The sequence below is a fragment of the Haematobia irritans genome, chromosome 4 (assembly GCF_050003625.1).
Source record: "Haematobia irritans isolate KBUSLIRL chromosome 4, ASM5000362v1, whole genome shotgun sequence".
NCBI classification, from domain to species: Eukaryota; Metazoa; Arthropoda; class Insecta; order Diptera; family Muscidae; genus Haematobia; species Haematobia irritans.
In genome coordinates this window covers 213,516,193-213,534,214 of record NC_134400.1, presented here as the reverse complement: position 1 = coordinate 213,534,214, position 18,022 = coordinate 213,516,193, and the positions used below count along the sequence as shown (strand labels likewise).

General features: G+C 28.1%; 1 protein-coding gene across 1 annotated transcript in view; it reads right to left on the bottom strand.

The window, feature by feature from the left end:
- Positions 1-8,830: 8,830 nt before the first annotated feature.
- Positions 8,831-18,022, bottom strand: part of S6k (Ribosomal protein S6 kinase) — a 38,548-nt gene continuing 29,356 nt past the window's right edge. Inside the window, exon 9 of the mRNA XM_075308199.1 lies at positions 8,831-9,615. Within this exon, the coding sequence (XP_075164314.1) occupies positions 9,370-9,615 (246 nt within the window). The 3' untranslated portion in view covers positions 8,831-9,369. The remainder of the gene's footprint in view (positions 9,616-18,022) is intronic.

The window sequence follows — 18,022 nt, the reverse complement described above, 5'->3', positions numbered from 1 at the left end:
GAGGGCCCGCCAATTAGATTTCATTGGGCAGTTCACAACGGACATAAGATACACTCCTGGCGCTGAAAACGTGACTGCTGATTTCCTCTCTGGAATTGCAGCCGCAAATCAAGCAGTCGACTACCAAAAAATTGCTCAAGCCCAACAAGTTGATGTCGAGCTCCAACAATTAAAATCAGGTATTATAACTAATTCACTTGTACTAAAATCTTTTCAAATTTCAGGATGTGATCTTGAATTGCTTTGCGACACGTCCACAAGTACCGTTCGTCCTTTCATACCCAGGGAATTTCGAAAACAGTTGCTGGGAATCGTTCATGATTTGGCCCATCCTGGAGTACGTGCTACAATCAAATTAGTTACAAAACGTTTTGTTTGGCCGTCGATCAGAAAGGACACAGCAAACTTCGTTCAAAATTGTGTTTCCTGTCAGCGTGCAAAAGTCCAACGTCACACACGATCACCTTTGGGGTCTTACGAGCCCCCGAAAGAAAGATTTTCGCACATAAATATTGATATAGTTGGTCCCTTTCCTTTATGTGAGGGCCAAAGATACTGCCTTACAATAATCGACAGGTATACTCGTTGGCCAGAGGCTGTCCCGATTCCTGACATGGCTGCAGAGACGGTAGCTAAGGCGATTTTGTTCCATTGGATAGCTAGGTTTGGTGTTCCAGCTAAAATAACGTCTGACCGTGGCAGACAGTTCGAGTCAGCCGTTTTTGCTGAGCTCGTATCGACGATTGGAGCGACACACCTTCGAACGACTCCATACCATCCCCAGTCGAATGGTATTGTTGAAAGGTGGCACCGCGTTTTCAAGTCTGCGATATTGTGTCATGATACTACGAAATGGGTACATCACCTACCATCGATTTTGCTTGGCCTCAGAGTAGTTTTTAAACCTGACGTAAATTCGTCACCAGCTGAACTCGTTTATGGAACAACCTTACGTATACCCGGCGAGTTTTTCGAATCAACAAAAAAGTCAGAAGCCACATCCGAGAGCGTGTCGCAATTTCGAATGGCAATGCAACGTTTACGACCGACCGACACCAGCAACCACAGCGAAGCCAACACTTTTATAAGCAAATCCCTACATGCAGCGTCCCACGTTTTCATCCGTAACGATTCCATACGCCCGTCACTCACGCATCCATACGATGGACCATTTCCAGTCATTCAAAAAAGAAACAAGTTTTTCACTGTAAAAGTACGAGATCGTCCATTGTCCGTTAGCATCGACCGTCTTAAACCGGCTTTTTGCACAGACCTCGAAACAGTGCGTATTCTGCCTGATGTGTCACCTCAAATTGAGCAAACCCCCAGCGATGACAACATGTATTCCGATTCTAACTCAACTCTTAACGAGTCAGAACAATACACTGGAACGCTCAACCCAGCTAGTAACCCCGAAAACAATCAACCTGGTTCTTCGAAAAGCTCCTTTATGAGACCGACGAAATCTACTCGTTGTGGCAGACGTGTCACTTTTCCTGCAAGGTTCCGGTAGCTTTCATCTGGAAGGGGAGTACTGTGGCACCCTGCCGTGCCTACTTCGAACCAGCTGTCATCAGTTTATCTCATTTTTACTATTTTATCTTTATCATCAATAACCCGTTTTATAACTGTTTTTACTTTTGCTACTATAATGATTCCTTCTTCTACTTTTGTCACTCGAGTGAACAAGTCGTATAACCACACTACTCCTTTTATATTATTTAGTTAACTTAGATTAATAAATTGAATTGAAATTAAGAACTAAAACCGCGGGATTTTTATTGGATAACAACAAGATTACCAAATATATTTTTTTATTTTTGAACGTAGGTTAGGTTAGGTTAGGTGGCAGCCCGATGTATCAGGCTCACTTAGACTATTCAGTCCATTGTGATACCACATTGGTGAACTTCTCTCTTATCACTGAGTGCTACCCGATTCCATGTTAAGCTCAATGGCCGAGTCCGAACGGCGTTCCACATTGCACTTAGAGAAGCTTTGAAACCCTCAGAAATGGCACGAGCATTACTGAGGTAGGATAATCCACCGCTGAAAAACTTTTTGGTGTTCGGTCGAAGTAGGAATTTTTGAACATAAGGGTGCATTGTTTCCTTCAGCAGGTTTTTTTACCTTAGCAGACAGTTACCGATTTTGTTTTCGCTTGAAGTTTCAGAAGCCTTTTTTGTGGTTAATACTAACCGATTTCGTTGAGCTTACAAACTCGTAATGTATAACAAAAATTATACAATTTTAATTGATAATTTTATATGCAGTGATATACAGGTAATATGTTTTGCCTTATTTTTTAGTTCGACAATTTAATTGTTTATGTGGATTCGATTATTTTTTTTTATATATAAATTGGTGTTTCGCGCAAAATGTCAGTATTTCAGTATTTTGGTACAATATTACTCTGTTATGGTAGATTTGATTTCTTAATAGTTGTTCTTTTTTTATTTTATTTTGTTTGGTTTTATTTTATTTCTTTTTTAGGCAGTGTATATTTATGTATGTCATTTTGCTATATTTAAATTATGTTTCAGTTTTACATCAGTTCATTATAGTTTATTGCGGTTTCATAAATGTGGATACATAAATGCGAAAAGAAACAAACAAAAAAGAAATCAAAATGTCTTATAAATGACGTTTTATTGCAATAAAGACCATTACAAATAAAAACGTGTAATTTTTCCATTGTTGTTTTTTTTTTTTTTGGTTTTATTCTAAAATTGTTCTATTGTTTTGAGGTAATTTTTTCATGTCATTAATCAGTAGTTTGTTGCTTATTTTGTTTTTTTTTTTTTGCTTTGCATCATTCATAAAGTTGTTTTTCAAGTTCCAGGCTTTAGTTTAATGCTTTTGGTATTATTTTTTGTTTTGCTTAAAAACATTTTAGAAATATTTGAATTCAATGTGTTTTCATATAATTCCAAATCCACAAAGAAATAATATTTGAAAGCAATTTGAATTTAAACGTACCGCACACGTTTTTATTAACATGGTTGGATTTTTATAATAACGTGTTAGTCAATTTAAAAAAAAAAAAAAAAATATATATATATATATATATATATATATATATATATATATATATATATATATATATATATATATATATATATATATATATATATATATATATATATATATATATATATATATATATATATATATATATATATATATATATATATATATATATATATATATATAAAGGGTGATTTGTTAAGAGCTTGATAACTTTTTTTTTAAAAAAAACGCATAAAATTTGCAAAATCTCATCGGTTCTTTATTTGAAACGTTAGATTGGTCCATGACATTTACTTTTTGAAGATAATTTCATTTAAATGTTGACCGCGGCTGCGTCTTAGGTGGTCCATTCGGAAAGTCCAATTTTGGGCAACTTTTTCGAGCATTTCGGCCGGAATAGCCCGAATTTCTTCGGAAATGTTGTCTTCCAAAGCTGGAATAGTTGCTGGCTTATTTCTGTAGACTTTAGACTTCCCGTAGCCCCACAAAAAATAGTCTAAAGGCGTCAAATCGCATGATCTTGGTGGCCAACTTACCGGTCCATTTCTTGAGATGAATTGTTCTCCGAAGTTTTCCCTCAAAATGGCCATAGAATCGCGAGCTGTGTGGCATGTAGCGCCATCTTGTTGAAACCACATGTCAACCAAGTTCAGTTCTTCCATTTTTGGCAACAAAAAGTTTGTTAGCATCGAACGATAGCGATCGCCATTCACCGTAACGTTGCGTCCAACAGCATCTTTGAAAAAATACGGTCCAATGATTCCACCAGCGTACAAACCACACCAAACAGTGCATTTTTCGGGATGCATGGGCAGTTCTTGAACGGCTTCTGGTTGCTCTTCACTCCAAATGCGGCAATTTTGCTTATTTACGTAGCCATTCAACCAGAAATGAGCCTCATCGCTGAACAAAATTTGTCGATAAAAAAGCGGATTTTCTGCCAACTTTTCTAGGGCCCATTCACTGAAAATTCGACGTTGTGGCAGATCGTAAGTCTATTCATGATGAAATGTCAAAGCATACTGAGCATCTTTCTCTTTGACACCATGTCTGAAATCCCACGTGATCTGTCAAATACTAATGCATGAAAATCCTAACCTCAAAAGAATCACCCTTTATATATATATATATATATATATATATATATATATATATATATATATATATATATATATATATATATATATATATATATATATATATATATATATATATATATATATATATATATATATATATATATATATATATATATATATATATATATATATATATATATATATATTTTTAGCCACTTTAACGATAAATGTTTTTGTCGCTACTATCTTCGATTTCCGTACAATGTTCCGTTTTTAACATAGGAAATCAGTTCGTATTGGTCGTTTTCACTGACAAAACACATAATTTTATTTATTATGAGAAAACTAGTTCACGGTTACCTATAAACCGATTTTCGTTACGAACACGATATATAGTAGTGACCTTTTAAGGTAAGAACTGAATAAACCAACTAGTAAACTAGTCCTAATTAAATGATACTTCAAAGAACACCCACGTAGAAGATATATTGAATCTGTTTTCTCATTTCTCAGATGTTTGCTTTTACTTTTTATAATATCATCAAAATATTTCCAATCACTTATATTCGTCAGATGATTTGCCTTCGGATTTTATAAAGTTATTTCTCTAAAGGTCATTTCTATAAAATGGCATTATCACCCTAAAATAGCAATTTTTCGCAAAACAAAAATATTTTTTGTCTTCAATCACGAAATTAATTTCCAATTATTAATTAATTGAAATGTCTTCAATCATAGGAATTATAGTATAAATTAACAAATTAATTGATCCAATTAAAAAATAATTGATATTATAAATTTTGAATATTTTTAAAACTCAATTAAGACTTTAATTGGAGAAATTTTCGTGAAATTTTTTGTGTAGTAGCCCCCTTAATTCTTTGGAATGGAATGGGCCTATCAGTAGGTCATTAAAATTGGCTACTCTGGCCTTGTGACAATTTTCTTCGGTATTTAAAATCTTTATTTGGATTGCGATTTCTCAATTTTACAAAAACAAAAATTATTACTACCTTACTACCAGTAAGGCATTTTTTTTTTTGTAAAATTAAACATTGTTATTCATTCTCCTACATCACTTTCATGCACTCCCGATAAAATACTTCAATTGGTTGAATTCTTGGTCATGAAGAACGATTCTACCAAAAATTTTGAGATTTTTTACTGTTTGGTAGATTGGTAGAATTCTTTATGTTTTGGAAGATTTTGCAAAATATTCCTCTCCAACTAATTTTGACAAAAATTTTAAACAGAAATAAAATTTGACACAATTTTCTATAGAAATAAAATTTTGACAACATTTTCTATAAAAATAAAATTTTGACAAAATTTTCTATAGAAATAAAATTTTGACAAAATTTTCTATAGAAATAAAATTTTGAGAAAATTTTCTATAGAAATAACATTTTGACAAAATTTTCTATAGAAATAAAATTTTGGCAAAATTTTCTATAGAAATAAAATTTTGACAAAATTTTCTATAGAAATAAAATTTTGACAAAATTTTCTATAGAAATAAAATTTTGACAAAATTTTCTATAGAAATAAAATTTTGACAAAATTTTCTATAGAAATAAAATGTTGACAAAATTTTTTTTTGAAATAAAATTTTGACAAAATTTTCTATAGAAATAAAATTTTGACAAAATTTTCTATAGAAATAAAATTTTGACAAAATCTTCTATAGAAAAAACAATTTTGACAAAATTTTCTATAGAAATAAAATTTTGGCAAAATTTTCTATAGAAATAAAAATTTGACAAAATTTTCTATAGTAATTAAATTTTGAGAAAATTTTCTAAAGAAAAAAAAATTTCTTTTTTGCACCCATCACCTTGCTCGTTCTGATTACCACTTGTTCCCATCGATGACGCAAGACCTGGCTGATCAGCATTTTAACATAGTTCTTATGAGGACACCGAAATTAATTCAATTCTGGGATTGAGTCAAAGCGGAGCAGTTTTTAGTCACGGTTTCCCTATGTTGCCAGAAAAATGAGAAGAAGTAGTGGCGAGCAATGGCCAATACTTCCATTGATCAGTCTGTTATAAGTTAGTTTTCGTAACAAATTCTCAAGCATTTGAAAAAAATCTCGCACTTTTAATTTGTACTTTCAATCACTGTTGCCACTAGTCTACCAAAATTTAATGAAAATTTTACCAAAAATATCAAATTTTTATTGCTATAGAAAATTTTGTCAAAATTATATTTTTAAACATTTTGCCAAAAAAAAAATATAGAAAATTTTGTCAACATTTTATTTCTATAGAAAAGTTTGTCAAAATTGCATGTCTATGAACATTTTGTCAAATTTTTATTTCTATAGACAATTTTGTCAAAATTTTATTCCTATAGAAAATTTTGTCAAAATTTTATTTCAAAAAAAATTTTGTCAACATTTTATTTCTATAGAAAATTTTACCAAAATTTTATATCTATAGAAAATTTTATCAAAATTATATACCCATCAAAAATTTTATTCCTATAAAAAATTTTGTCAAAACTTTATTCCTATAAAAATTTTGTCAAAACTTTATTCCTATAAAAAATTTGTCAATATTTTATTTCTATAGAAAGTTTTGTCAAAATTTTATTTCTATAGAGTTTTGTCAAAATTTTATTTCTATAGAAAATTTTGTCAAAATTTTATTTCTATAGAACATTTTGTCAAAATTTTATTTCTATAAAAAATTTTGTCAACATTTTATTTCTATAGAACATTTTGTCAAAATTTTATTTCTATGGAAAATTTTGTCAAAATTTTATTTCTATAGAAAATTTTGTCAAAATTTTATTTCTATAGAAAATTTTGTCAAAATTTTATTTCTATAGAAAATTTTGTGAAAATTTTATTTCTATAGAAAATTTTGCCAAACTTCTATTTTTATAGAAAATTTTGTCAAAATTTTATTTCTATAGAAAATTTTGTCAAAATTTTATTTCTTTAGAAAATTTTGTAAATATTTTATTTCTATAGAAAATTTTGTCAAAATTTTATTTCTATAGAAAATTTTGTCAACATTTTATTTCTATAGAAGATTCTGCCAAAAAATTTATTTCTATAGAAAATTTTGTCAAAATTTTATTTCTATAGAAAATTTTGTCAAAATTTTATTCCTATAGAAAATTTTACCAACATTTTATATCCATAGAAAAATTTGTCAAAATTATATACCCATCAAAAATTTTATTCCCATAAAAAATTTTGTCAAAACTTTATTCATGTAAATAATTTTGTCAAAATTTTATTTCTAAAGAAAATTTTTTCAAATTTTTGTTTCTATAGAAAATGTTGTCAAAATTTTATTTCCATAGAAAATTTTGTCAAAATTTTATTCCTATAAAAAATTTTGTCAAAATTTTGTTTCTATAGAAAATTTTGTCAAAATTTTATTTTTATAGAAAATGTTAAAATTTAACTTCTATAGAAAATTTTGTCCAAATTGTTTTTATATATATAGTGTATTGAAGTAGCTCTTAGTTGGAGAGAAAACATTGAAAAATCTACCAATACATCAAGAATTCTACCAAAACAATAAAAAAATCTACCATTTTTGGTAGAATTATACTAACTGTGTCTGTCAAACAGTGCTTCCAATACAATAATCGTGTAAGGCTACAGGTTAGGTTTCCCACCACTAAGCCCAAAATGGTTTTTTGTTTAATATCGAAAATATGATATCTATGTGAAATTTTGAATATAAAAATAAAAAACATTGATTATTTTTTCGGTGTGTATTTATAATAACAAACAATATAAAGTAGAATGAATTTTCTTTTCAATATTAAAACAAAAGTAAATATTAAAAATAAAGCAAATAAAGAAAAGAAATGTGTAAAAGAAAAAAATGTATATATTACCGTTTAAATGTTGTTTGTTTTTGTTTTTTCTTTTCTTTTTTTTAATAACGATACATTTAGGAAAATATAAGTTTAAAGTTTCCATTAGTTTACAGAAAATATTTTGTTTCAAGTTTACAAAAAAAATTCTTTTGTTTAATATGATACTTGTTTCCACTTGCAATTTTTTATAAATTAATAATTTTTGCAAATTTGGATTATTGGACAAAAGATAACGTAAAAAATTAAAAATAGTAAACAAAACGGTTTTTTTGTGTGTGTTTTTTTTTTTTTTTTTAATTTTTGAAAATCTATTTTCACGTTATTTTTTTGTTTTCATTTCTTTTCTCTATGGTATAAATATTCACTTAACATACATTTATGAATTAAGGGCTGTTTTCGTTTTGTGTTTTATAATTGAAATTGTTTGTTATTTGGTTTTTTTTTTATTTTATTTAGCAGTTTTTACTTTTGTTTGTTTTACATTGTTTCTATTTAGTTAAGAAAATTTTACTATTTTTTGCATTTTTATTTTATGATTACTATTAAATGTATTTGTTTTATATAAACTATATAAGTGTATGTATGTATGGGTTGTCTGTATGTAATGGTTAAATATTTGTTTTATTGATTTATTATACAAGTGACATTTTATTAAATTTAATAGCAGTTTAGGAGCTTTTTTTGTAATGTATGTTGTTTTGTTGTTGTCTTTGTAATGTCCATTAATATGGGATATAGCGTCTGTTTATGTGGCAATTATATTATTGATATAGGACTACAATAGATTTTGGCCACCTAGTAACCCTTTTTCCATTACCTTTTTGCGGACTTTTTACTCCATATTACACATGCTCTTCTATAATTTTGAATTCGTTTGGTTTGTTTTTTTTTTTGCAATAATAACATCAACATTTTTTTAAATTTATTTTTTCACTTTTCCCTTAGGTAAATCAATCAATAATCAATCTATTTATTTATCATCATGATCATAATTTTCTTAAATATTTTAAATATGTTTTGTTTTCTTTTTGTTTAGTGTGTGTGTGGGGAGTTTTCTTATTTCTTAAATTTATCTTTTGTTTTTTTTTTTTTAATTATTATTTTTATTTGTTGATAATAGTTAACATTACTTTTAGTATAGTTTGTTTTTCTGTTTTTTGTTTTTATTTTTCATTTTCTCTATATAATATATATGGTCGATAAGCATTTCAAACGCTTTGTTTTATATTTTAATTTACTTTTGTTGTGGTTTCTCACCTAATCCTTGCCTTTTGTTGATAATTTCATGATGGCTACCGCTTTGTCGGCTTTGGTTCTTGTTGTTGTTGTTGTAGTTATTAGCTGTTTCTGTTGTTGGTGTTGGCGTTGTTGTTGTGGTAGAGGAACTGCATTTGCAGCTGCCTTTATGATCGCAACACTACGACATAGACACACCTTGCACATCCATCATTTCGTCTTGGGGTGATGGACGTGGTGGGAACGCCTGTAAATGTGGTGGCGTCGCTCTGGCATAAATGCCCCTTTGGGCAGTTGCTGCCATGGGGAATTGTAAACGATAGGAACCATCATGTGCTTGTCTTGGATTACGTCTTGGCGAACGGGCTGGCATACGGTTAGCTCTATGCATTTCTTCTAATATAGATGGCGCCACATATGTAAAGCCCTGCAAAGAAAATTAACAATTGAACATTAATATGTAAAACATGGACTATGGATATAGAGCAGCTTCGTCCAATTAATTGGGAGACACTAAAAAACGCAAATGTTTGTTTTGTATTTAACACCTGTTGTCTAATTTATGCCATTGACAACACTGAATTTACCGTTACCCTTTGCTGAAAGCACGTGGTTTCTTCAAACAGTGTTGTCAGTTTTGGGGGATTTTCTCCCAAACTGGGGATTCTTTTGCATGGTTGGGGGTATTTTTTGTTTGTTTTTGCTTTGGGAATCTGTAATCACATACCCAGCAAAAAAAAATTGCAAGTTGTTCTAAAGGCACAACTTTAGAAGCACTTACAAAAATACCCTCCCAAAGATGTTCTTTATTTTAACTACACAGGATTTTCTTTTAAAACAATTTTTTTAAATCGCTTTTTTCATATTTTTAATGGGTAATTTTACTTTTTTCTTTCAAATAGGCAAAAAACAGAGAAAGAATTAATAAAATGGTGCAAATTATTTGCATTTTGTCGAAAAAAATGCTATATCCGTTCTAGAAAAATTGCTAATTTTTGAAAATATATGAGGGCAAACATTTTAGACAAGCGTTAGAATGCATTATAAATCATAAGAAGTTATAAAATTTATTTATTGAGCAAACTAGAAGTAAATTGTTTAATTCACCTTAAGAAGTGATGCAAATTCAGTGCAATTGATGTTGAAATGGTGGATATCCGTCATATGACAAGCACGTGATAAATTCATCGCTTCTGCGCAAATTTTGCACCACTTCCGAATCCAAAAAGAGAATTTTTACTACTTTTTTGGCGACGCTTTTTTTGCTGTTGCTTTAAATGAATAAATAACAAGTGACTAAAGTAGAAAGTCGGGCGGGGCCGACTATATCATACCCTAAATCACCCCTACTGAATTAGTAAACATAAGCATTTGTGGGGTATCATTGGTATAGGTTTTGGAGTATCATTGGTATAGGTTTTGGAGAAAATAAAGGGGGGTACATGTTTATGGGCGTCTTGTCTCAAACTGAGCAGAAATGTCTAATATTAGGAGCTATTTTGCACCAAAAGAGTTAGTATGCCACTAATATTGAGTCCATTATTAAAAAAGAGGAAAGCGGTCATTTAGTTGTGGGTAATAAATCCAAATTTCTGCAAATAGGGCAATAGTTTTATGTGAGAGCTACATGTAAGTCTTAATACACACAAAAAAAAAATTTTCTGATTCAATCACGAAATTAATTGATCCAATTAATTTTTAATTGAAATGTCTTCAATCACAGAAATGATAGTATCAATTAAAAAATTAATTGAAGGTAAATTAAAAATTGATATATATATATATATATATATATATATATATATATATATATATATATATATATATATATATATATATATATATATATATATATATATATATATATATATATATATATATATATATATATATATATATATATATATATATATATATATATATATATATATATATATATATATATATATATATATATATATTGGCCTATGAAAGGCTTTGTATTACTAATTGTTAAATAAATGAAATGAAATGAAATGAAATAAAATGAAATGAAATAAGAGTATTATGGCCAAATATGACAAAATCGAGCGTGCATATATATGGGACCTATATATAATCTGAACCAATTTGTATAATATTTTGCAGATATGATTGATACCACAGAAGGTCACTTTGTGTAAAATGTGAGAACGATCAGTTAATAAATGGTCAAAAATAAGGTTATTAGGGGCAAATTTTTCAAAATCGGGTGATACATATATATGGGAGCTATATCTAAATTTGAACCGATTTCGATGAAATTTTGCACATACAGTTAGTGCTATAGAAGATTATATTTAGCCAACTTTGAGTACTATCGGTTGATAAATAAGGGGTTTACGGTCAAATTTGGGAAAATCGGGCGATACATATATATGGGAGCTATATCTAAATCTGAACCGATTTCGATGAAATTTTGCAGACTTAAAGGGTGATAAAAAAGTTTACTATGTGCAAAATATGATGACGCAACGTGACTCCATTTGTCGAAATCGGGCGATACATATATATGAGAGCTATATCTAAATTTGATCCGGTTTCCTCCAAATTCAATAGCGTTCGTCCTTGTGCCCAAAAAACACCCTTACCAAATTTCATCCAAATCGGTTAATAATTGCGACCGGAATCCTGTGAACAACAAATACATGGACAGACGGACGGACACCAAGCGAATCAGGAGGTGATCCTGAGTCGATCGGTAATATTTTATGGGGTTTAAAATCAATATTTCTGGTATGCACATTTTTTGGTCGATCAAACTTATTATACCCTGACCACTATGTGGTTAAGGGTATAAAAATTGATACACTGAAATTGTTAAAGTCTAGTTTAGTTCAACTTTGTTCATGGTTGTTATAAAACAATTTCCTTCTTTTCAGTGTATAATATTCTCGTTAGGAAAAGTTACCAAAAATGGGTTTGTGGGCACAGTTGCCACTCGTGCCAAAAATAATCAACCAAGATTTGAAGAAAAATTTACCAAAAATCTACCAAACATCAAAAAATCAAAATTATATTTCTATAGAAAATTTTGTCAAAATTTTATTTCTATAGCAAATGTTCTCAAAATTTTGTAAAAATTTTGTATTTATATAAAATTTTGTAAAAATTTTATTTTTATACAGAATTTTGTCAAAATTTTATTTCTATAGAAAATTTTGTCAAAATTTTATTTCTATACAAAATTTTGTCACAATTTTATTTCTATAGAAAATTTTGTCACAATTTTATTTCTATAAAAAATTTTGTAAAAATTTTATTTCTATAGAAATTTTTTTAAAAATTTTATTTCTATAGAAAATTTTGACAAAATTTTATTTCTATAGAAAATTTTTTAAAAATTTTATTTCTATAGAAAATTTTTTAAAAATTTTATTTCTATGGAAAATTTTCACCAAAATTTTATTTCTATGGAAAATTTTATCAAAATTTTATTTCTATAGAAAATTTTATTTCTATAGAAAATTTTGTCAAAATTTTATTTCTATAGAATATTTTGTCAAAATTTTATTTCTATAGAAAATTTTGTCAAAGTTTTATTTCCACAGAAATTTTTTTGAAAATTTTATTTCTATAGAAAATTTTGTCAAAATTTTATTTCTATAGAAAATTTTGTCAAAATTTTATTTCTATATAATTGTCAACATTTTATTACTATAGAAATTTTTGTCCAAATTTTATTTCTATAGAAAATTTTGTCAACATTTTATTTCTATAGAAAATTTTGTTAAAAATTTTATTTCTATAGAATAGTTTGTCAACATTTTATTTCTACAAAAAAAAAAAAAAAAAAAAAAAAAACATTGTCAAAATTTTATTTCTATAGAAAATTTTGTCAAAATTTTATTTCTACAGAAAATTTTGTCATAATTTTATTTCTATAGAAAATTTTCTCAAAATTTTATTTCTATAGAAAATTTTGTCATAATTTTATTTCTATAGAAAATCTTGTCAAAATTTTATTTCTATAGAAAATTTTGTCAACATTTTATTTCTATAGAAAATTTTGTCAACATTTTATTTCTATAGAATATTTTGTCAAAATTTTATTTCTATAGAATTTTTTTTTTTCAAAATGTTATTTCTATAAAAAAAATTGTCAAAATATTATTTCTATAGCAAATTTTGTCAAAATTTTATTTCTATAGAATTTTTTCTCAAAATTTTATTTCTATAGAAAATTTTGTCAAAATTTTATTTCTATAGAAAATTTTGTCAAAATTTTATTTCTATAGAAAATTTTGTCAAAATTTTATTTCTGTAGAAACTTTTTTCAAAATTTTATTTCTATAGAAAATTTCGTCAAGATTTTATTTCTATAGAAAATTTTGTCCAAATTTTATTTCTATAGAAAATTTTGTCCAAATTTTATTTCTATAGAAAATTTTGTCAAAATCTTATTTCATATTTGTTGTTTTGATCTCAGCTTTAAAACCATTGTGTTGACAAAACTACAAGAGTAGCTTAACCAACAGAGGAAAAGAATGTTTGTCAAATTTATTTGGGCAAAGCCCTATAGACTGCAAGATGGTTGGATGGACGCACGTTTCGGAATTACCACATTTTTCATCAGTATCCTCTAAAAACTATCAACCAATTATCAGAATAAATTCGGGTAGTTCACTAAATCCAAAGTGACCACACTCGAACCCTCCGAAAAAAGGTTTACGATAGTGCTCGAGTGTGGTTCACTTTGGGTTTACCCGAATTTATTCTGATAATTGGTTGATGGTTTTGCTGCAAGTGGAGGATGCTGATAAGGAATATGGTAATTCCGAAACGTGCGTCCATCCAACCATCGTGCAGTCTATAGGGCTTTGTCCAAATAAATTTGACAAACATTCTTTTCCTCTGTTGGTTAAGCTACTCTTGTAGTTAACCAATTTTATTTCTATAGAAAATTTAGTCAAAATTTAAAAATTTTTTTTTAAATTTTATTTCTATAGAAAATTTTGTTAAAATTTTATTTAAAATTGATGTACCTACTATTTATAAAGGTACCAAAACATCAATAATTCTACCAATCTACCAAACAGTAAAAAATCTACCATTTTTGGTATAATTCTACCAACTCTGGCAATCGTGTTTGAGGGGGTCACAATTTATTCAAAAATATTAGTGTTTGATTTTGAAATTGATGATGGAATTAAATTGTTAAATCATTTATAGGGGTATAAAAAGCCATGGGTTTAACTATCATCCAATACTCCATTCCATATAGAGTAAACATAAAAAAAGTCTATAGACCTTATCCACAAACATATCTTGTTAAAAAAATGCGTATTTTAAAAGGGCAAAGTGAACAAACTGAAATGAATGAGACCTTTTTGGCATTGTTTTTATTTTTGTTTCATTTTATTTTCTTTTCGTAACATCGTCAATCAATTATTAAAACATTTCTCGTTGGACCTTTTTGTCATATTTGGTTTGTATTAAGTTTTTTATTAATTTGAGTCGTTGAGTCGTTAACACTTGGTTGGTAGCCGGGAGGCGTTGTTTAGTATTTTGTTTCGATTTACGATTTAATTCAAGGTTTACGCTTGACTAAAACAAACACGCACGTATTCAATATTTTGGAAATTATTTTAAACATACTCTTTATCAATTTTAATGAACTATGAATAAAGTACAATATAAAGATTTTTAACAACACATGGAAGCTAAAGATTGTAAAAACAAAAATCATTTTTGGATTAAGGTGGATTTTATGTTATTGCAAAAAAAGCGGAGTTTTTTTTTAATATATGCATACACACTATGTACACTTATGCGGTATTTTTTTATATATATTGAATTTGAAAAACAAAATGCTCAATTAAAGGAAAATATTTTTTATGAAATTTTCCATTTGTACATAGAAAAAAAGTTAATTGTTTTGTAGCAAGAATGAACTACCTTGTGTGAAAATTTAACTAAATTATACTCCACAGTTTGAGATTTCCACAAAGCGTTGTTAATACCAAGAAAATTTAATGCACTGGTGTACTAAAAAACTGCAATTCATGAAATTACAACCTCTCATAGAAGAAAAAATGAACTAAAAGTAGAGAAAACAAATCATTGACGCCAAATCATCGTCGTTAATTTAGCAATACAGTAGTTCATTCTTACTATTTTTGGGAATCGTACGAACATTTGCTTCTGCTTTAAGGTGGGTATTAAGTTCGAGTTTAGCCGCTAAAATCGCCAATTTTTCACGATTACTTTTCGTAATTAATCCACCTTAAGGAATACAAACTTTGTGACAATTTGCTTTGGGGTATTCCCCATCAAGTTATAATAAAATTTGCAACAAATATGTATAATTTTATGCCGGTTTTTTACTGATTTAGTTTCCACTTTAGCGATTTTAGTGGCTTAACTCGAACTTAATACCCACCTTTAGTTTGTATTTAGCTTATATGTACGGTCATTGAACTTTACACCCACGTTAAGTTCATATAATGCTTGAAACATACTTAAAATTTCGAAAAAAAAATAAATTTAACTATAAACAAATAATTTTTTTTCCAATAAAAATAAATTATAATTCGCGTTAGTTTAAATACGGACTTTTTGTGTTGGGAGTGGTCACGAATTTAGCTCTTTTTCACCTGGGGGTTTCGGTTCACTCGAGTAAAAAATAATTTACCAAGATTTGGAGAATTTTTTTACCAATTTTATCAAAATTTTAATTCTATAGAAAATTTTGTAAAAATTTTATTTCTATAGAGAATTGTATCAATTGTGTCGCTCTTTTTCGCTTGGGGGTTTCGGTTCATTCGAGTCAAAAATAATTTACCAAGATTTGGAAAAATGTTTACCAATTTTATTAAAATTTTAATTTTATAGAAAATTTTGTCAAAATTTTATTTCTACAGAAAATTTTATCAAAATTTTTTTTCTATAGAACATTTTGTCCAATTTTTTTTTCTATAGAGAATTTTGTGAAAATTTTATTAAAATTTTAATTCTATAGAAATTTTTATAAAAATTTTATTTCTATAGAAAATATTATCAAACTTTTATTTCTATAGAACATTTTGTCCAAATTTTTTTATAAAAAATGTTATTTCTTTTGTGTTTTATCGTTGCGTTGACTAAACTACAAAAGTAACTTAACCAACGGAGGAAAAGTATATTTTGTCAAATTTATTTGGGCAAAGCCCTATAGACTGAAAGATGGTTGGATGGACGGCCGTTTCGGAATTACCGCATTCCGCATCAGCATCCTCTACTTGCAGCAAAACTATCAACCAGAATAAATTCGGGTAATTCACTAAAACCAAAGTGAATTACGCTCGAACCTCCCGAAAAAAAAAGGTTTTCGATAGTCGGCTTTGTCTAAATAAATTTGTGTACAAATATCGCACTTTTCCTTTTATTTGTATAGAAACACCCAGAAAAAAGGGGCTCTAATGCCAACTGAACTTTATTTTAGTTCACGAAGATTAGTTGATTTTAGTTAAATTTTACTCAATATGAGTAAATGTTCCTTATTTGAATAATTTTTTGCTAACTTTAATGACGTGAACTAAAAATAAGAAAAAATATAGTGCACAATTTTACTAAAAAATAAATTAGTTCATATTTTCCTAAAATGGTAGAAGTTTGCTTAAATTGAGTTCATAAGTCACTCAAATGAGTAAATTTGACTAAAATTGTACCTTTCTTGAACTTCGTACAGCGCTAAAGACATCTTAACCATTTTTAAATCCAATTTTTTCTTTCAACATATGAAATTTTCTTAAACAACAGAAAAAAATTAATTATTTTTAAAAAAAATTTCTTCAATTTCACAAAAAGTATTAACTTATTTGTAACACGTTGCCATTAGAAAACTATTTTAGTTAACATTTTCTAAAATAAACCTACATTTTCTTTCACGGTAGGTTCACTTTTTTTGGGCGAAGTTTTGTCAAATTTTTTCTATAGTAAATTTTGTCAAAATGTTATTTCTATAGAGAATTTTCGCACAATTTTATTTCTAAAGAAATTTTTGTCGAAATTTTATTTCTATAGAACATTTTGTCAACATTTTATTTCTATAGAAAATTTTGGCAAAATTTTATTTCTATTTATAAATTACATTTTAGTTGGAGAGGAATATTTTGCAAAATCTACCAAAACATCATCCAATCTAACAAACAGTAAAAAATCTACCATTTTTGGTAGGATTCTACCAGCTGTGGCAAATGTGACTGGGACGCTTAGTTTAGGAGAAATGTGCAAAAGAAATTTTACATATAAATGTTTTAATTTCTATTTTGATTTTGTTGAAATTGTGGAATTTTTGGGGGAGATCTCTAATTAAGCTCTTTTTCGTTCTAGGACTCTTAGAGATATGAGCAAAATTAATTTTTAATATAAAATGTGCAAAAGAAGTTTTACATATAAATGTTTTAATTTCTATTTTGATTTTGTTGAAATTGTGGAATTTTTGGAGGAGATCTCTAATTAAGCTCTTTTTCGTTCTAGGACGCTTAGAGATATGAGCAAAATTAATTTTTCATAAAGGGTGATTCTTTTGAGGTTAGGATTTTCATGCATTAGTATTTGACAGATCACGTGGGATTTCAGACATGGTGTCAAAGAGAAAGATGCTCAGTATGCTTTGACATTTCATCATGAATAGCCGAACGATCTGCCACAACGTCGAATTTTCAGTGAATGGGCCCTAGAAAAGTTGGCAGAAAATCCGCTTTTTTATCGACAAATTTTGTTCAGCGATGAGGCTCATTTCTGGTTGAATGGCTACGTAAATAAGCAAAGTTGCCGCATTTGGAGTGAAGAGCAACCAGAAGCCGTTCAAGAACTGCCCATGCATCCCGAAA